Raw genomic sequence first — 13,186 nt, 5'->3', positions numbered from 1 at the left:
CAGACTGAGAGCCAATGCACTTTCAGACTTTGGCACTTTAGTTTGTCCTGCTCATTCTGTCAAAATAAGCTTGCGTTTTAAATTCTTGTGGAAACTGGTGAGCTGAAAACCCAACAGACAGAATTCTTCTCTTACGGTAAACAATCCCAGTGTGCTTGGCAATGTACAAATACAGCAGCAAGTGATCACAACCAGCAGACTCTGCCTTAAGCAGAGCCACTTGGGTACTGCTTAAATCACAAATTTAGTAATACAGCAGCAACTTAATTCCTCTTGCCTTAATCACTGTCTCTCATAATAATGTTTGTGCTGGGACTAAACAAATCAACGCGAAGGTGTTTAATCATTTTCCCAAGGTGCACCACACCTGTGGAGCTCTGGCATTATACACAAAAAACCTGGTAGCACAAATTGACTCCAAATTAAAACCAGTTGTCTCCAGAAACCTCAGTTTAGAGAGTTTGCTGCCATTATCTCTCCAGATTGAACACAACTGCCCTCCTGGACAATCTATTTCCAGCTCTCTGCTGCTGGGCTGACATCCCTGCTTTTCCTTAGAAATGACTTGTTGCTGATTGACAGGCTCACAGCAGTGTTATTTTGCTCCTCAATTCTGATTGAAAAATGATTTAGTCAGTGAAATGGAGGATCGTGTCCCTTGGATTAATTCCCACTTTGAAAAGGGCAGAAATCCTGGTCCGTGGCTGCCTGGCTGCCGTCTGTGGCATGCAGGTGCAGGCCTGGCACACACAGACTGCGTCCAATCTCCTGGCCTCCAAACCTTCCTGAATGTGCCTTTCACTTCCCAGCCTCCTGTCCAGTGCCAGCTCTCAACCATGAGAGAAACCTCAGGGAGAAGCCCTTACCAGTAAGGCCATTCTACATCGAAGAGTCCTGGGGCTCCAACAGCTGCTCAGGGTTTGAGTCCCCTTGGCAGATGTTAGCTATTCCAGCCACTTCATTAATTTTGAAAACAAAACCCCTGATTATTCCTGACCAAAGCACCCCCTTTTTGATTGACAGCCAGTGTGTGTTTCATCGGCATAACTCACAGTATTGCTCTGGCCACTTGCTTTTAAAAAAACATTAGTAAAAAGAAATAAAGTTTCTAGAGATGTGTCAGTGTAGGCTAATCCCACCTGCCAGTTCATCTGCTTGGGCTCAGGTGAGGACATCACATTTCTAGAGTATGGACAGAGGTGCCAGCCGCACACCCCTGGATGGATATTCAGCCCTTCAGGTGTGAGAAACATTTAAAGACAAGCAGAGTCTCTTGTCCTGCTGTCACTTGTGTGCAAGCTCGGCGAGCCCACAGTTTGCTTCTCTTGATTTCTGGGCTGGATCTAGTCAAGCTCCTGGAATCTCTTCAGGAAACATTCCCCTGTTGTCTTGTGTCAGGTTTTACAAAGGCAGGAAAAGCAGGAAAAATTTGAAGTGGGGGTAGGGGGCTGCAGCTCCTGGCTGGACCCCGAGGAAACACAGAGCAGTAAAATGCCATTTACTGCTGCTTTAGGGCTTAAATCAGTGGTTTGTGCACTGTTGCTTCCAAAGTATTCATTTCAATAATTATCGGCAAGTACTAATTGCTGAAGTTAATGTTACTGGTAATTACTTAGTTTCCTAAAAAAGGAAGAAAAAGTGTCTGAAAAAGATTAAGAAAATGTGCTCCTGAAATGTTTTATGTATGAATGAAGAAGTGAGTACTCATAAAACTACCTTCATAACGAAGTCAGTTCACCTCAAATATCCGTAGTTTGTTTAGGAATTAAAGCAGCAGTTTAAGTAATTTTAAAAGACTTATAACGTCGTGGAGGAGAGGAGTTCTTGAACTCCTTAGTTATCATTCTAGTTAAATTCCTCATTGTAAGATCACTCTAGTTTCTCAAAATAAAAATAAATAAAACCATTTCCAACTAATTTATTTTGAATAAGAATGTCATCCCAATGGTTTAAAATGAACAAAACACTTTGCTTTACCTTTGTTTTAATATTATTTGCTGTGCTATGTTTTTTAAAAAAACGTAATGAAGTTTTAAGAAAAAAGTTCAATGGATATATCAAAAGTCTGATATATTCTTGCGTCTGCCTTCCAGTTTTGACAATGTGTGGACAATGCAAGTGTCTTATTTTGATTTTGAGTCTCTATAAATGAGCAATTGTATTGCTGAAGTTAAATGAAACTTTGAATTGAAAAAAGAAGTTGTGCTTTTACAAAAGAGCTTAAAGACAGTTCACAGTGTTTTGAATGCTTTTAAAAAATACAGTGGAAAAAAATAAAAGTTGTTCAAATTGTTGATGAGAGTTTTGAAATGGTTGTTGCCTTTTGCATAAACAGATTGAGCTTTCTGTTACTAAAATAAGTTTGCTGCCATTTGGATTGCCAAAGCATGAGAACCGAAGGATGGCTGATAACTTTTTGCAGATTATATTTAAATCCTTGTGTAAAACCTTCAAATAATATTTTTTAGGGGGTGGCAAATCTCTGTAATGAGCCTTTCTTTACCCCTTTAAAGCTAGTGAGCTGGCTGTGGGTTCTGGAAAAGCCACAGCAACCAGTTAATCCGGAGTATTCCTCCTGATACACCTTTCCCTGAGTAGGGTGTTCTGGTGATTCCCGTCGGAATGAGATGAGAAATACAGCTCAGCCCACAGCCTGATAGGAAAACTTCCAATGAGGAAGCCTCCAGCACCCGTCAGCAGAAGGGGCTGAAAGCTCGGGTTTGAAAAAATCCAGCTGAACTAAGCAGGGATCTGGCAGAAAATAATCTCAGACTTGGGTACGAAGTAATGCTGCTCCGGAGAAAAAGAACTTCTACTCGGTGCTCCTGCAAGGCACCTATAAACAGGATTTTTTTTCCCCTCTGCCACTCTCCGGCACTCCGCGGTTTGGGAATAGGTTTCACGCTGCTCGGGGAAAGCTGTCGCTCTGCTCCGGCAGCCCGCATTTTAACTTTGTTAGATAATTACAATCTAGAGAAGAGGAGGAGGGGGAGGAAGAAAAAAAAAAAAAAAAAAAGAAGAAGCCACACACCCCAGTATCTTAAAATAGCGAGCAGGGAGGGGAAAGGAGCGGCGGATCCTCCCAGCCCGGCGCAGGGTAACAATGGTGCTGGCGGGGAGCAGCGGGCGCTCTGATTGACAGCCCGAGCCTCCTAAAAAGGCTGCGGAGCAATGGGAGAGATGCTTATCGGCGGCTTTATATAGCGGGGAGCCCGCGGCGCTCAGCACAGCGGGGACAGGCCCGGGGAGCCCATGCGAGCCGGGCGCGGCTCTGGCCGCCCCGCAGGGGTCCCGCCATGCACGGCCAGCCCCAGCCCCAGCCCGGCCCGCAGCCCCCGGCGCGGCTGCCCGTGCCCGGCCGGCCCAAGGCAGGCAGGAGGCGCTACAAGACCTTCATGATCGACGAGATCCTCTCCAAGGAGACCTGCGACTACTTCGAGAAACTTTCCCTGTACTCCGTGTGCCCGTCGCTCCTGGTCCGGCCCAAGCCGCTGCACTCCTGCGCCGGTAAGCCCGAGCCCCGCGGGGCCGCAGCGAGGACGCGGCGGGGCCGGGGCTCTGCGGCCGCCGCGCTTCTCGCTGCATCCCCCCACGGCCTGCCTGAGCGCAGCCCGGCTTTCACACTCCATCCCCGCTCCCTGCCATCGCTGTTAGCTGCGATCAGTAACTCGGTTACTATCAGTCCGTAGTTACTGGCAGTGAGTAGTGGTGGGGTTCGGCCGAGTCGCCGTCGCGGTGTACATGGAGCCCATATATAACCAGTGCTAATGAGAACGAGTTAAGGAGCTCTGCGGAGTCCGGCTCCTGTAGAAATCGTCCTTCATCTCATTGAAATCTTCAGTGTTTTTTCCATTATGTCTGTGTGAGTACAAGAAATTACTAAAAATGTTGTGAAAAGGAGAAGAAAATCTATAGAGGCACTTTTTTCTATCTTAAATTCTCTCTTTTTTTTGAAAGAACGGAGGTTATTTCTAACAGGAAAGATGGGAAAATACTTGTAAAGATTTTGCAGACACCACAAATAAATACACACAAGCGGCTCTGCCCTGCACAGGCAACACGGTGAGCAAACAGGGCTTGACCATGGGCATTATAAAATTTCACAATCAGACTGGTCTAATGTGGGTGTTTAAAAATCCACAATAAAAGTAAAAATAGTATTCTTAGAATACATTCCAGATTTTAAAAAATATTTTTAAAACTCCCCTTTTCTGGTGAAGCAGGCAGTTTTCCAGATTTCTGCCATATACTTCCAATGGTGATACATATTGTATCAAGAGAAATTAGATGATGAAACTGCAACTTAAAAATACATTCTTCAAAAACTCTTAGCTATTGAAAAATATTTGTAAAGGACTGATTACCAATAAAAATAATACTTATTTCAAGGTCATAGAATTCTATTTTCCTCCTCTTTGCTGGAAAAAGTTCATTTTGCCCTTGTATTAGGTTGTGTTTAAAACCTCAAGGCCTGTAGTTTGGCTTAGGTTTGCTGGTTTCGTTTGTGGGTTTTTATTGCTGAATATACATAAGAAGGATCTTTTCAGCTCTTAGCAGACCTGTGCTGATAGAAAAGTTGCTGTTAGCGTACTCTAAGAGTTTGACAAGTAGAGTAAATCCTTGCTCCAAGCATAAATCTTCCTTCAACCTCACTATTTATTTTGTAAATACTAGTTAATAAAGATCCAGGAGGGATTAGGAGGCTGGATCAGAATTAAGACCCATGATGACCAGCATTTGGGAAGAAGTTGCATGAACAATGTGATCTTCTGTCAACATTTATTTCTTCCAGCCAATTTGTGCTTGACGTCCCTTGCCTTCCCTAACTAATTGCTGACATATTTTATATAAGAACTAGTTGTTAATCAAGATATTGCTGACAAGGGAATTTTTGAGAGCTGATCCCTCGCTACTGCGTAGTGAAATTCAGTGCTTGGCCAAAACATCCTGAAGGGGTTTGGTGTGTGACAGTGACGCATGGAGCACCCGATTCTGCCTGCAGACCTCAATCCACCAGGACAAGGAAAGAGGCTTTTCTCTCTTACTGTACAGAAAGAGGAAGAATTAGAAAAGCACCCAAAAGGAGTAGTAACATGGATATTATCAGTGCTCAGAAGCATGTACAACGACCTCGGCATAAAAAAATACGTCTGAATGTCACTTAATAGCTCCTTTGGATTTTGGATGAGTGAGGTGCTTCCTAGCAGCTGGTTTGACTCTGGAAAAAAAGAGAAAGATTTTTAAAATACTGGGTCAAGTATAGCTAGCAGTGTCATTGCAAGAGTGACATATATTCAGTAAATAATCATTAATAATCCTCATATGATTCGGTAGTGGATTGAGGGTGATGCTAGTGAGTCTCTTCTGGTCACTCTTCAATTAAAGCCTTATTTCTCTTTGTGCCCAGGATCTTTAATGAATTTGCCCTCGAGGTTGTGTTTCTAGCCCAAGCCCTGGCTTGTCCCTATGTCAGGCCATGTTGTGAATATCTGCTTCTAATGGACTAAGCTGTATGAAATTGAAGCACTTGTGAAGTACAGAGAGAGATTTGCTTGTGGAATTAAAATCATAGGGGAAACTGCTACCAAAGTCCACACTTCCAAACTGCTAGATTCTAAGGTGTCCAGGTGCAATTCAAGACTTACGTGTATTAGGAAATTGGAATTTTATTTTTTATAAAAGGAAACTATTGGCTAAGAAATGTACAATACCACAAAAGATACCTAAATGTGAAAGAATTTGAAAAATATCCAATATAAATCTGTAAATAAACTAAAATAAAATAAAAAACCAAACCCACAAAGACACGCGCACAGAGTGAAAATAAACTAAAAAAACCCTCCCAAACTACCTGGGGGCTAAACGCTGTAGAAATATAGCATTATATATGTGCTATATATTTATATACTAAAACTATATGGCATTTAACTTACTGCCTGAGTTTCCTTTGCCTCCAGAGTTAATCAGGAAGGGAGTGAGCATGATCTCACGATCTAAGAAAATTAGTCTTAAACCACAGAGATTTGTTACTGTACCATCATACACTTGGGACTTGGGAGCATTTGTAACAGTGACGAGTAACGAGTTACTCCAGCTGAACATCTCCTCAGCAGCCTTTTCTCAAGGCAGGAGTCAGGGTTTGTAGACATTTTCATGCGCTAAAGAGTTAATATTTCTTTCATCATGGGTGAAGTCAGAGAAGGCCGATATGTCTTTATAATTTATTTGGAGCTGAAGGACATAAGATGTTGTACGTGTGCAGCGTACGTACAGCAATATCCCTGGTTAAGTGAAGAGCGATTGGAAAACTTTGCTAACTCAATAGAAAAGAGTTTTTCTTTTGGCTGTGATCGAGTGTATCTGAATTGGAACAAAACAGATTTGTCAAATAGAGGCAGAAGAGGTGGAAGAAGCATTTGGGACTTTTCTGGTGCATCTTGAGATTAAAGATTGGCATTTTAGTTGTGAGGAGCATTTGTGAGGTCTAATGCAAAGCTCACCAATGTCGCTGGGGAGATTCCCGCTGAAGAGAGCTTGGAGTAAGCCCCAACCAATTTTTTTTATTTTTTTTTTTAAAGGAAAACTGGAATTCCCTGTGAAAATGTTCCATTATTAGTTTAAGTTTGGTATATGAACATGGTGTTTATTGAGCCAAAAAACCAAGGCTGAACCAATATCAAATCTGTAACAAAATGCTAGTGTGGGCTCAGAGCCATTATAATTAAAATTTTAAAGACCAGAAATAGTTTCAGATGGTGATTAATGCCATTTTGATGTATGACATTTTGGGCTGTGATGGCTGAGTGAAAATACTATTTATCTTGTTTCATGATACTTATATTTTTATTGGCTTTTCCTGTTATGTCACAATAAATTAATTAATTTGTAAACGTAACGATACACTGTCCATGTACTTGGTTTGTTACAGTGATTGCCGATGGTTGCTTTTTGACTGAGCAGAGTCACTTTTGAAATTGCCTTTATATAATTTTTCAGTTAAAAATATTTGTAGCATGCCTACTCTGATTCTAGTTTGTTTCCTCTATTTTTTTATTACCTTGGCTTAGGGATAGATTTAAAATCCAGTTGCCTTATTGTTAGTTTTGGGCATGATAAAGAATCAAAGAACACTCTCAGTGTGCAGTATTACAAGGTCAAATTAGAAAAGTTCCTTATTTATCAAAGGAACTCAAATAGTTTGAAAATGAAAACTAGGCTGGGGTGTGGAGAGGAGTTGGGTGCGACCTCTGGTCTTAGTGGAATTTTTGACATTGTGTGTTAGTAATCAGTAATACTGTTATTTAAAAAGGATGGACTTTTTAAACTCCCCAAATGAATTGAGATGGCTGGATTAAAAAGAATAACGTTGCTTTCAATTGCAGAGTTCAGTTATTTCAGCAAAGTTGGTAATGCAAATTGTTAATTGTCTGTGCCGTGTATTCATTTGTACCAGGCCCTATTCCAGAGCTCATAAAAAATCCCTCAAACTTAAATGTATCTTAGTGGTTTATAATTTAAATCCTAATGAGCAGCAGAGTAGTTTTATGTTTATGCCAACGTTTTTTACTAGTCCATGTCTTAGGTAGGGCTGTGCTGATTCCTCTTTAATTGCTACATCAGAACAACACCTCGCAAGGCAGAAATGCACCTTGGATCCGTGTGGCCTTGCTTATTTTCTGAGAGAATCTTCTGCTAAGATATAAAATATTTACCTAGGTTTTAGGGGAGTTGTGCTGAAGAGGATTCTATTGCTTTGTGTACATTTAAAAGCGCCACAACTTAAGGAAGTGAATGCAGTCTTAAATTTCTCCACTTGTTTTTTTGCTTTTTTGAAAATTTACTACTCTGCTTGCTGGTCTGTGCAAAAAGTTTCCTTTGAAGAACATTAATAATAATTATTATTTGCTCTCTTGAAATTATTATTTGGATTTTTAATTTGGTGATTGGATTCTTTAGTTTGTTTGAATTTGTGGGGGGTGGGTTGAGTTCAAGACATTCAGGATTTGTGTGTGGTTGGGATTTTAGCGAAGGCAGGTATCTAGTATAGAATTGTTCAAATCTTGAATTCTTCTCTTCCAGTTCCATTTCTGTCTTCTGTTGTTTTATCTTAAGATGCAGTTGGGAGCTGGTTATTCTGAAGAGGTCTTATGAACTGTCATTTGCCTCATATAAATATTTTCTGGATGAAACTCAGTAGTACCTACACATGCTGGGGCCTTAGGGGGATCATTTCTTGGGAGATAAAGTGTGAGATTTGGTCCTTCTGGTCCTCACCCACTCTCTTCAGCCTTTTTTGGAAACCACGGTGAGAAAATAGATTTATTGTGACTTAAAATAGCTCAGGTTTTAAGCGCAACCTCACAACAAGATTCCTTCTGGTTATCTTATTCCTTCTGATTATCTTCCAAAAGGCCTCGATATGAGCAAGGCTTGTTTTTGCTGTGGGACATTACTTAAAATTGGAGTGGGAGCCATTTGTTTTGCTTATGGAATTCCTGGGGGAAGGCAGAACGCTTGGGAAAGGAAAATGGAATCCATGTAGTGCGTGTGTTCCAGCACAGGGAAAAATGAGATGCCATCCATTCATCATGTTTCCAGTCTGGAACATGACAGCTGGATAAATCCCATTGAATAAAGCTGATGTGGAGTGGTGGGGGCACCTTCTGCCAGTCTCACTTGGCCTTGAGTGCGTCCCACATTCCCCAAGCCTAGCATCTGCAGCTGGGGCTGGATTGTCATCCCCCAGGACACTGCTGGGAATGCAGTGGCATCCCAGGCAATAGTAGAAGGTCTTGGAAAGAGTTCTGCTCCTGTGCTGTGTGAAGTGAGTGCTCAGGAGATCTACATGTCTTAAATGGCTTCTGAGTCCATGAAATACCTGTGTCCCAAAATGTTGAGGGAAGCAGGCCAAAATGAATCTGTGTGTTTATATAATAGGTGCCAACCTAAATTGCAAAGATGAAAATGTCTCCGTGGGGAAATTTGCATTTCTGCAAGGTTGTTTGGGATTTTTGCTGATTATTTGTGCAAACATATGAAAAAGAAGGAAAAAAAAAAGCTACTTTGAAAACTGCCTTTATTTATTTGGTTGAGTTTACAAAGATCAGTAGAATTCTTTAGTTGAGTAGCAAAATGTAAAGGCAATATTAGAAAAGAATTCTATTAATCCTGAGAAGTACAAAGTGCTTCCTCTGTAGATGTCTTTGATCCGGTATTAGTGAAGCTATTGAGTATTTTTAATAGACATAAGATAGTTCAGAGATGACATTTCTGACTAGAAATGGCAGAAGGTGCAGTCACAGTTACACTGCTGTCTCTGAAAACCCAGGAAAGTCAGGATTTCCTGTCAGAACTGTGTCTCTGCTCCTGAAGTGAGATTTATTCAGCCGCAACTTTGGGAAAATCTGAGTTTTCTCAAATTCTCCCTAACTCCTGGTCTATTTTAGACCTACAAGGGAATGCCTGTCTGTGGATGAGGAGCAGTTTATCAACTGAGGTAAATGAAACAAACCTATGGACTGAAAGTGGATTCCTCCATAATTGCTGTAGATTTGGCAAAACAATTAATTTTAAAGAGACTAGTGTTTTTACGGGTAGCCATTTTGGGGTTTAAATGTTTTGATGTTTTTAGCAGAAAATCTAGTTCAGAAATGCCAAAAGTGGCATACAGGGGATAATAATGGGCTGGATGATGATAAATGGATACTTGGAGAAGTGCCTGTAAACTTTCTCTGTTGGATTATATGCAGTAGTAGATGTGGCATTTCAGACAGAAACCCGGATTCGAATATGGATTTGAAAGCAGATCTCAGGACTGAGCAGAGAGATCTGTCTCTAAAGAAATTTCAGTGGTAGATATCAAAATATCTGTAACAAAGACTGTCTTTTGATGTCTTATCTCAGTAGTACTGTTAATAGTGAATAAAAGGAATTAATGGCAAAACTACAGTGAACATACCAGATCACACCCCAGTGATTGCAATAAAACCTACTGTGGCAAGTAATCAGCATTGTGGTTGTGGTTGGGCATGAATAAGCATTGTGGAGGAATGCTATAATAGGAGGCATTAATGAATCTGAGATTCCACTGGGAAAATTGACACCTACGCTTCATTTTCTAAAGCCTCACAGCTGGCACTGAAGCACTGTTTAAATCCATCTGCACAGTGAGTTAGGTTTAAATGAAGCACTTTTGTTAAAAGTGTCCTCAATTTGGCCACTGCTCATGGAGACTGCGCAGTGCAGACCGAGTGCCATTATTATTTTGAGGACTTTTATTTAACTTGCTCCTATAGAATGCAGGAAAAGACCATCTCATCCTGTAGAATCGATGACCCCCAACATTGCTGCCTTCAGAACAAGCTAGGCATGAGCAAGGGCAAAAATCCTTGCTGGGGAAGGTGAGAAAAAGGAATTGAGAATGTTCAGAGATGATGCGTTGTGTTGAGCTCCTATCACCCCACCAGGCTCGGGGAGCAGGGCAGGGCAGTAACTAAGGATACTTTGTATTTTTTCTTCTGTTGTGTTGAACAGTATATTTCTTTCCCATCTGAGTGTGGTGACAGACAGCTCTCTGGATCACAACTCTGGCAATGTATGGATCGGGGCATTGATCCACCTTCAGGGTGGATTTTCTGCTGATAGGAGGGCTGTGAGCAGGTTTGGATGATGGAACAAAATCTGTGCTTTTCCAGCTAGCTCCAAGTCACTTTCCTGCCCTCGGTGCAGGCCTGTAGGGAAGGCAGATTTGCATGGAATGCACACAGTGGATGGTAGAGGCAGAATTGATCATCATATCAGGAACTGAGCTCTGGAGGCACTTGATCAGTGCAGTGGCTCAAGTTTTTTTCTAAGTCCAATGCTGGGTTGGAGAAAAGCTCTGCTCTGGTTGCTCAAATAATTTAATTGCTTGATTCTGCTGATGTGTTTCTTCTGCTCAGCCCTTGATAACTTGTCCAGTGTCAGAAGTGACTGCGGCCCTGCTTGGAAGCCACTGGAAATCTGGGTTTGCATTTGCAGGCCATGTACAAAATCGTGTCATATCCAAGTGAAAATAGAAGAAGTCAGAAAAATTAATGCTTTGGATTGTTGGTAGATTGACGAAATAATGGTTATGTGTCCTTTTCAGTTCAGAGCAAAGCAAAATGTTATAATTTAACTTGACAAGAGAGAGGTTTAAAAAGTGTGTGTATGTGCAAAATCAGCCCAGAGAAAATATTCAATAAGGAATAAAATACTGAAAACTTATCTTCTAAAGGCTGAAGCAAAACTTTATGGCACTTTCTTTTTATGAGACATTTGGCAAAGCAATGAAGTCACTTTCAGTATTGCAAAATTTTATTTATTTTTTTTTTCAATAAGAGAAAGTTACACCCAAATATTTAAAGTCATTTCTATGTAAGAATTGCTCCAACTGGATTGCAGAACCCAGAACATGTTCAAGAGCTTCACTTGATAGGAAATAACAGTTTCTTGGAAAATTTGGGACCTATCTTGTGATCTCAGTTGTATTTGTGTAAAGTTTGTCATAGAATAGGATCACAAGGACAATTTAATGGAAGCTGAACAGTTGATGTCTGATGTTATCCATTATTTCTTGGGTTCCCAGGATTGTAGGATAATTTATCTGAGAGATTTCTAGTCCAGAATTCCCAAAGTTACACTTTAATTAATTTAATTTAATTAATTACATCTTTAAAAATACAGAGATTTGGTATTAGGACATGGCTAAGACAGTAATACTTAATCTTTTCCATTTTACAGTATTTTCCTTTTTCCTCTCATGCACCTTTCTTCTTGGCTAGAACACAGCTCAGAACACCCAGATACCAGCTGCAGGTATTTCAGATGTTTGGGAATAGGTGAGATTCATTTAAGTAACTGAAGAGAAGGGTGAAGAACAGTCTTTCAAAAAAAACCTCTGTCTTCCTGAACACGGACCCCTGCACTCATATTCAAAATCTTCAGACTGAAGCTAACACATCCAGAATACTTAAGCTCTGTCTAAAACTCAGAACCTGAAAGAACCTTAACAGACAAATCTGCTTTGTTTTCCATTTTGCTCTTAAAAAAAATCACACACTTTTTTTCTTTTTTTTTTTTTTAATGAATAAATGAAAGAAAAAAGTTTTCCAGAACTTCCCATACAACAAAATTGCAATTCCTTTTGGATATGTGATAACAGAAAATTTGCAAATATATGGTCTTTTCTCCAAGCAACAACCTTTCAGTGATCTTAACCTTTCAGTGTTTAAATATGTATGTTCAGGTCATATCTTGTAAATTTTTTGACATGCCACTGGTTTCTATTCCTGTAGTTCGTTGTCTGACTCCAACAGGATGACTCATGCAGAGAAGGGGTTGAATTGGAAGTATTTATATTTGCCCTGTATTTTGGATAATCTTACTACTCATTTTTAGGATTTTCATCAGAATAAGACAGCTTTCCATATAGTCACTAAGTCATCTTTAAACACTTGGTCACCATTTGCCTTTGGATATTTCTTTTAGTGAATATTTTGCAAGTCACAGAGCAGTTAATGGCTACTTTTCCCAGTGATTTTTTTTTTTTTTTTTAAACTGGGATTTATTTTACCTTACAGGGGTTGAATTTCATCTGCATTAAATTTTAATAGACATCTTGAGAACTAATGTTGAAGCAACAAGTTCCTGTACCTTGGAGTGTGCAGGTGCCAATTGCCACATTCAGTGTAGAGCTGCCTACGTTGAGCCATTAAAAAACAGCTCTGTTGTGCAAGCACAGGAGGGTTGAAGCTTTAATAAAAACATGTCCTTTCCTCTTAGAAGACAGAGAAATGTGCCTGATATGTTTGTGGTTATTTAAACAGGGTATTCTATGACAGATTAACCTGTCATATTTGAAATAAAATTATCAGTGGTGGTACTTTATTATGGAAAATGTCTCATTGCATGTTGCACATAACATGATATGCCTTATGGAAGGCCTGTTTCTCTGGATGATGTTTAATCCTTTGGCTCAAAGAGGAAAAATATGACAAGCCCCCCTGAAATAGAAACCAGTAGTGTAATTATTGGTAGAATAAAATGGTGAGATGTCTGAAGCAAATGGGATTTTTTTCACCAGAAATATTTGTGAGTGTTTGTGAATGCATTTCACTTCACCCTTCTGCCTGTTATGTTCCAAGGCTCCTCTTGACAGTTTTGG

At 40.3% G+C, this 13,186-nt stretch overlaps 1 protein-coding gene across 1 annotated transcript in view; it reads left to right on the top strand.

Annotated features, from left to right (window-relative positions):
* The first annotated feature begins 3,112 nt into the window (after window positions 1-3,112).
* Window positions 3,113-13,186, top strand: part of BARX2 (BARX homeobox 2) — a 32,706-nt gene continuing 22,632 nt past the window's right edge. The window contains exon 1 of the mRNA XM_086861443.1: window positions 3,113-3,507. Coding sequence (XP_086717569.1) covers window positions 3,297-3,507 — 211 coding nt within the window. The 5' untranslated portion in view covers window positions 3,113-3,296. The remainder of the gene's footprint in view (window positions 3,508-13,186) is intronic.

The sequence above is a fragment of the Cyanistes caeruleus genome, chromosome 23 (assembly GCF_971803275.1).
Source record: "Cyanistes caeruleus chromosome 23, bCyaCae1.hap1.1, whole genome shotgun sequence".
Classification (NCBI taxonomy): Eukaryota; Metazoa; Chordata; class Aves; order Passeriformes; family Paridae; genus Cyanistes; species Cyanistes caeruleus.
The sequence above is the reverse complement of the archived record's forward strand: the minus strand, read 5'-3'. Positions and strand labels throughout refer to the sequence as shown.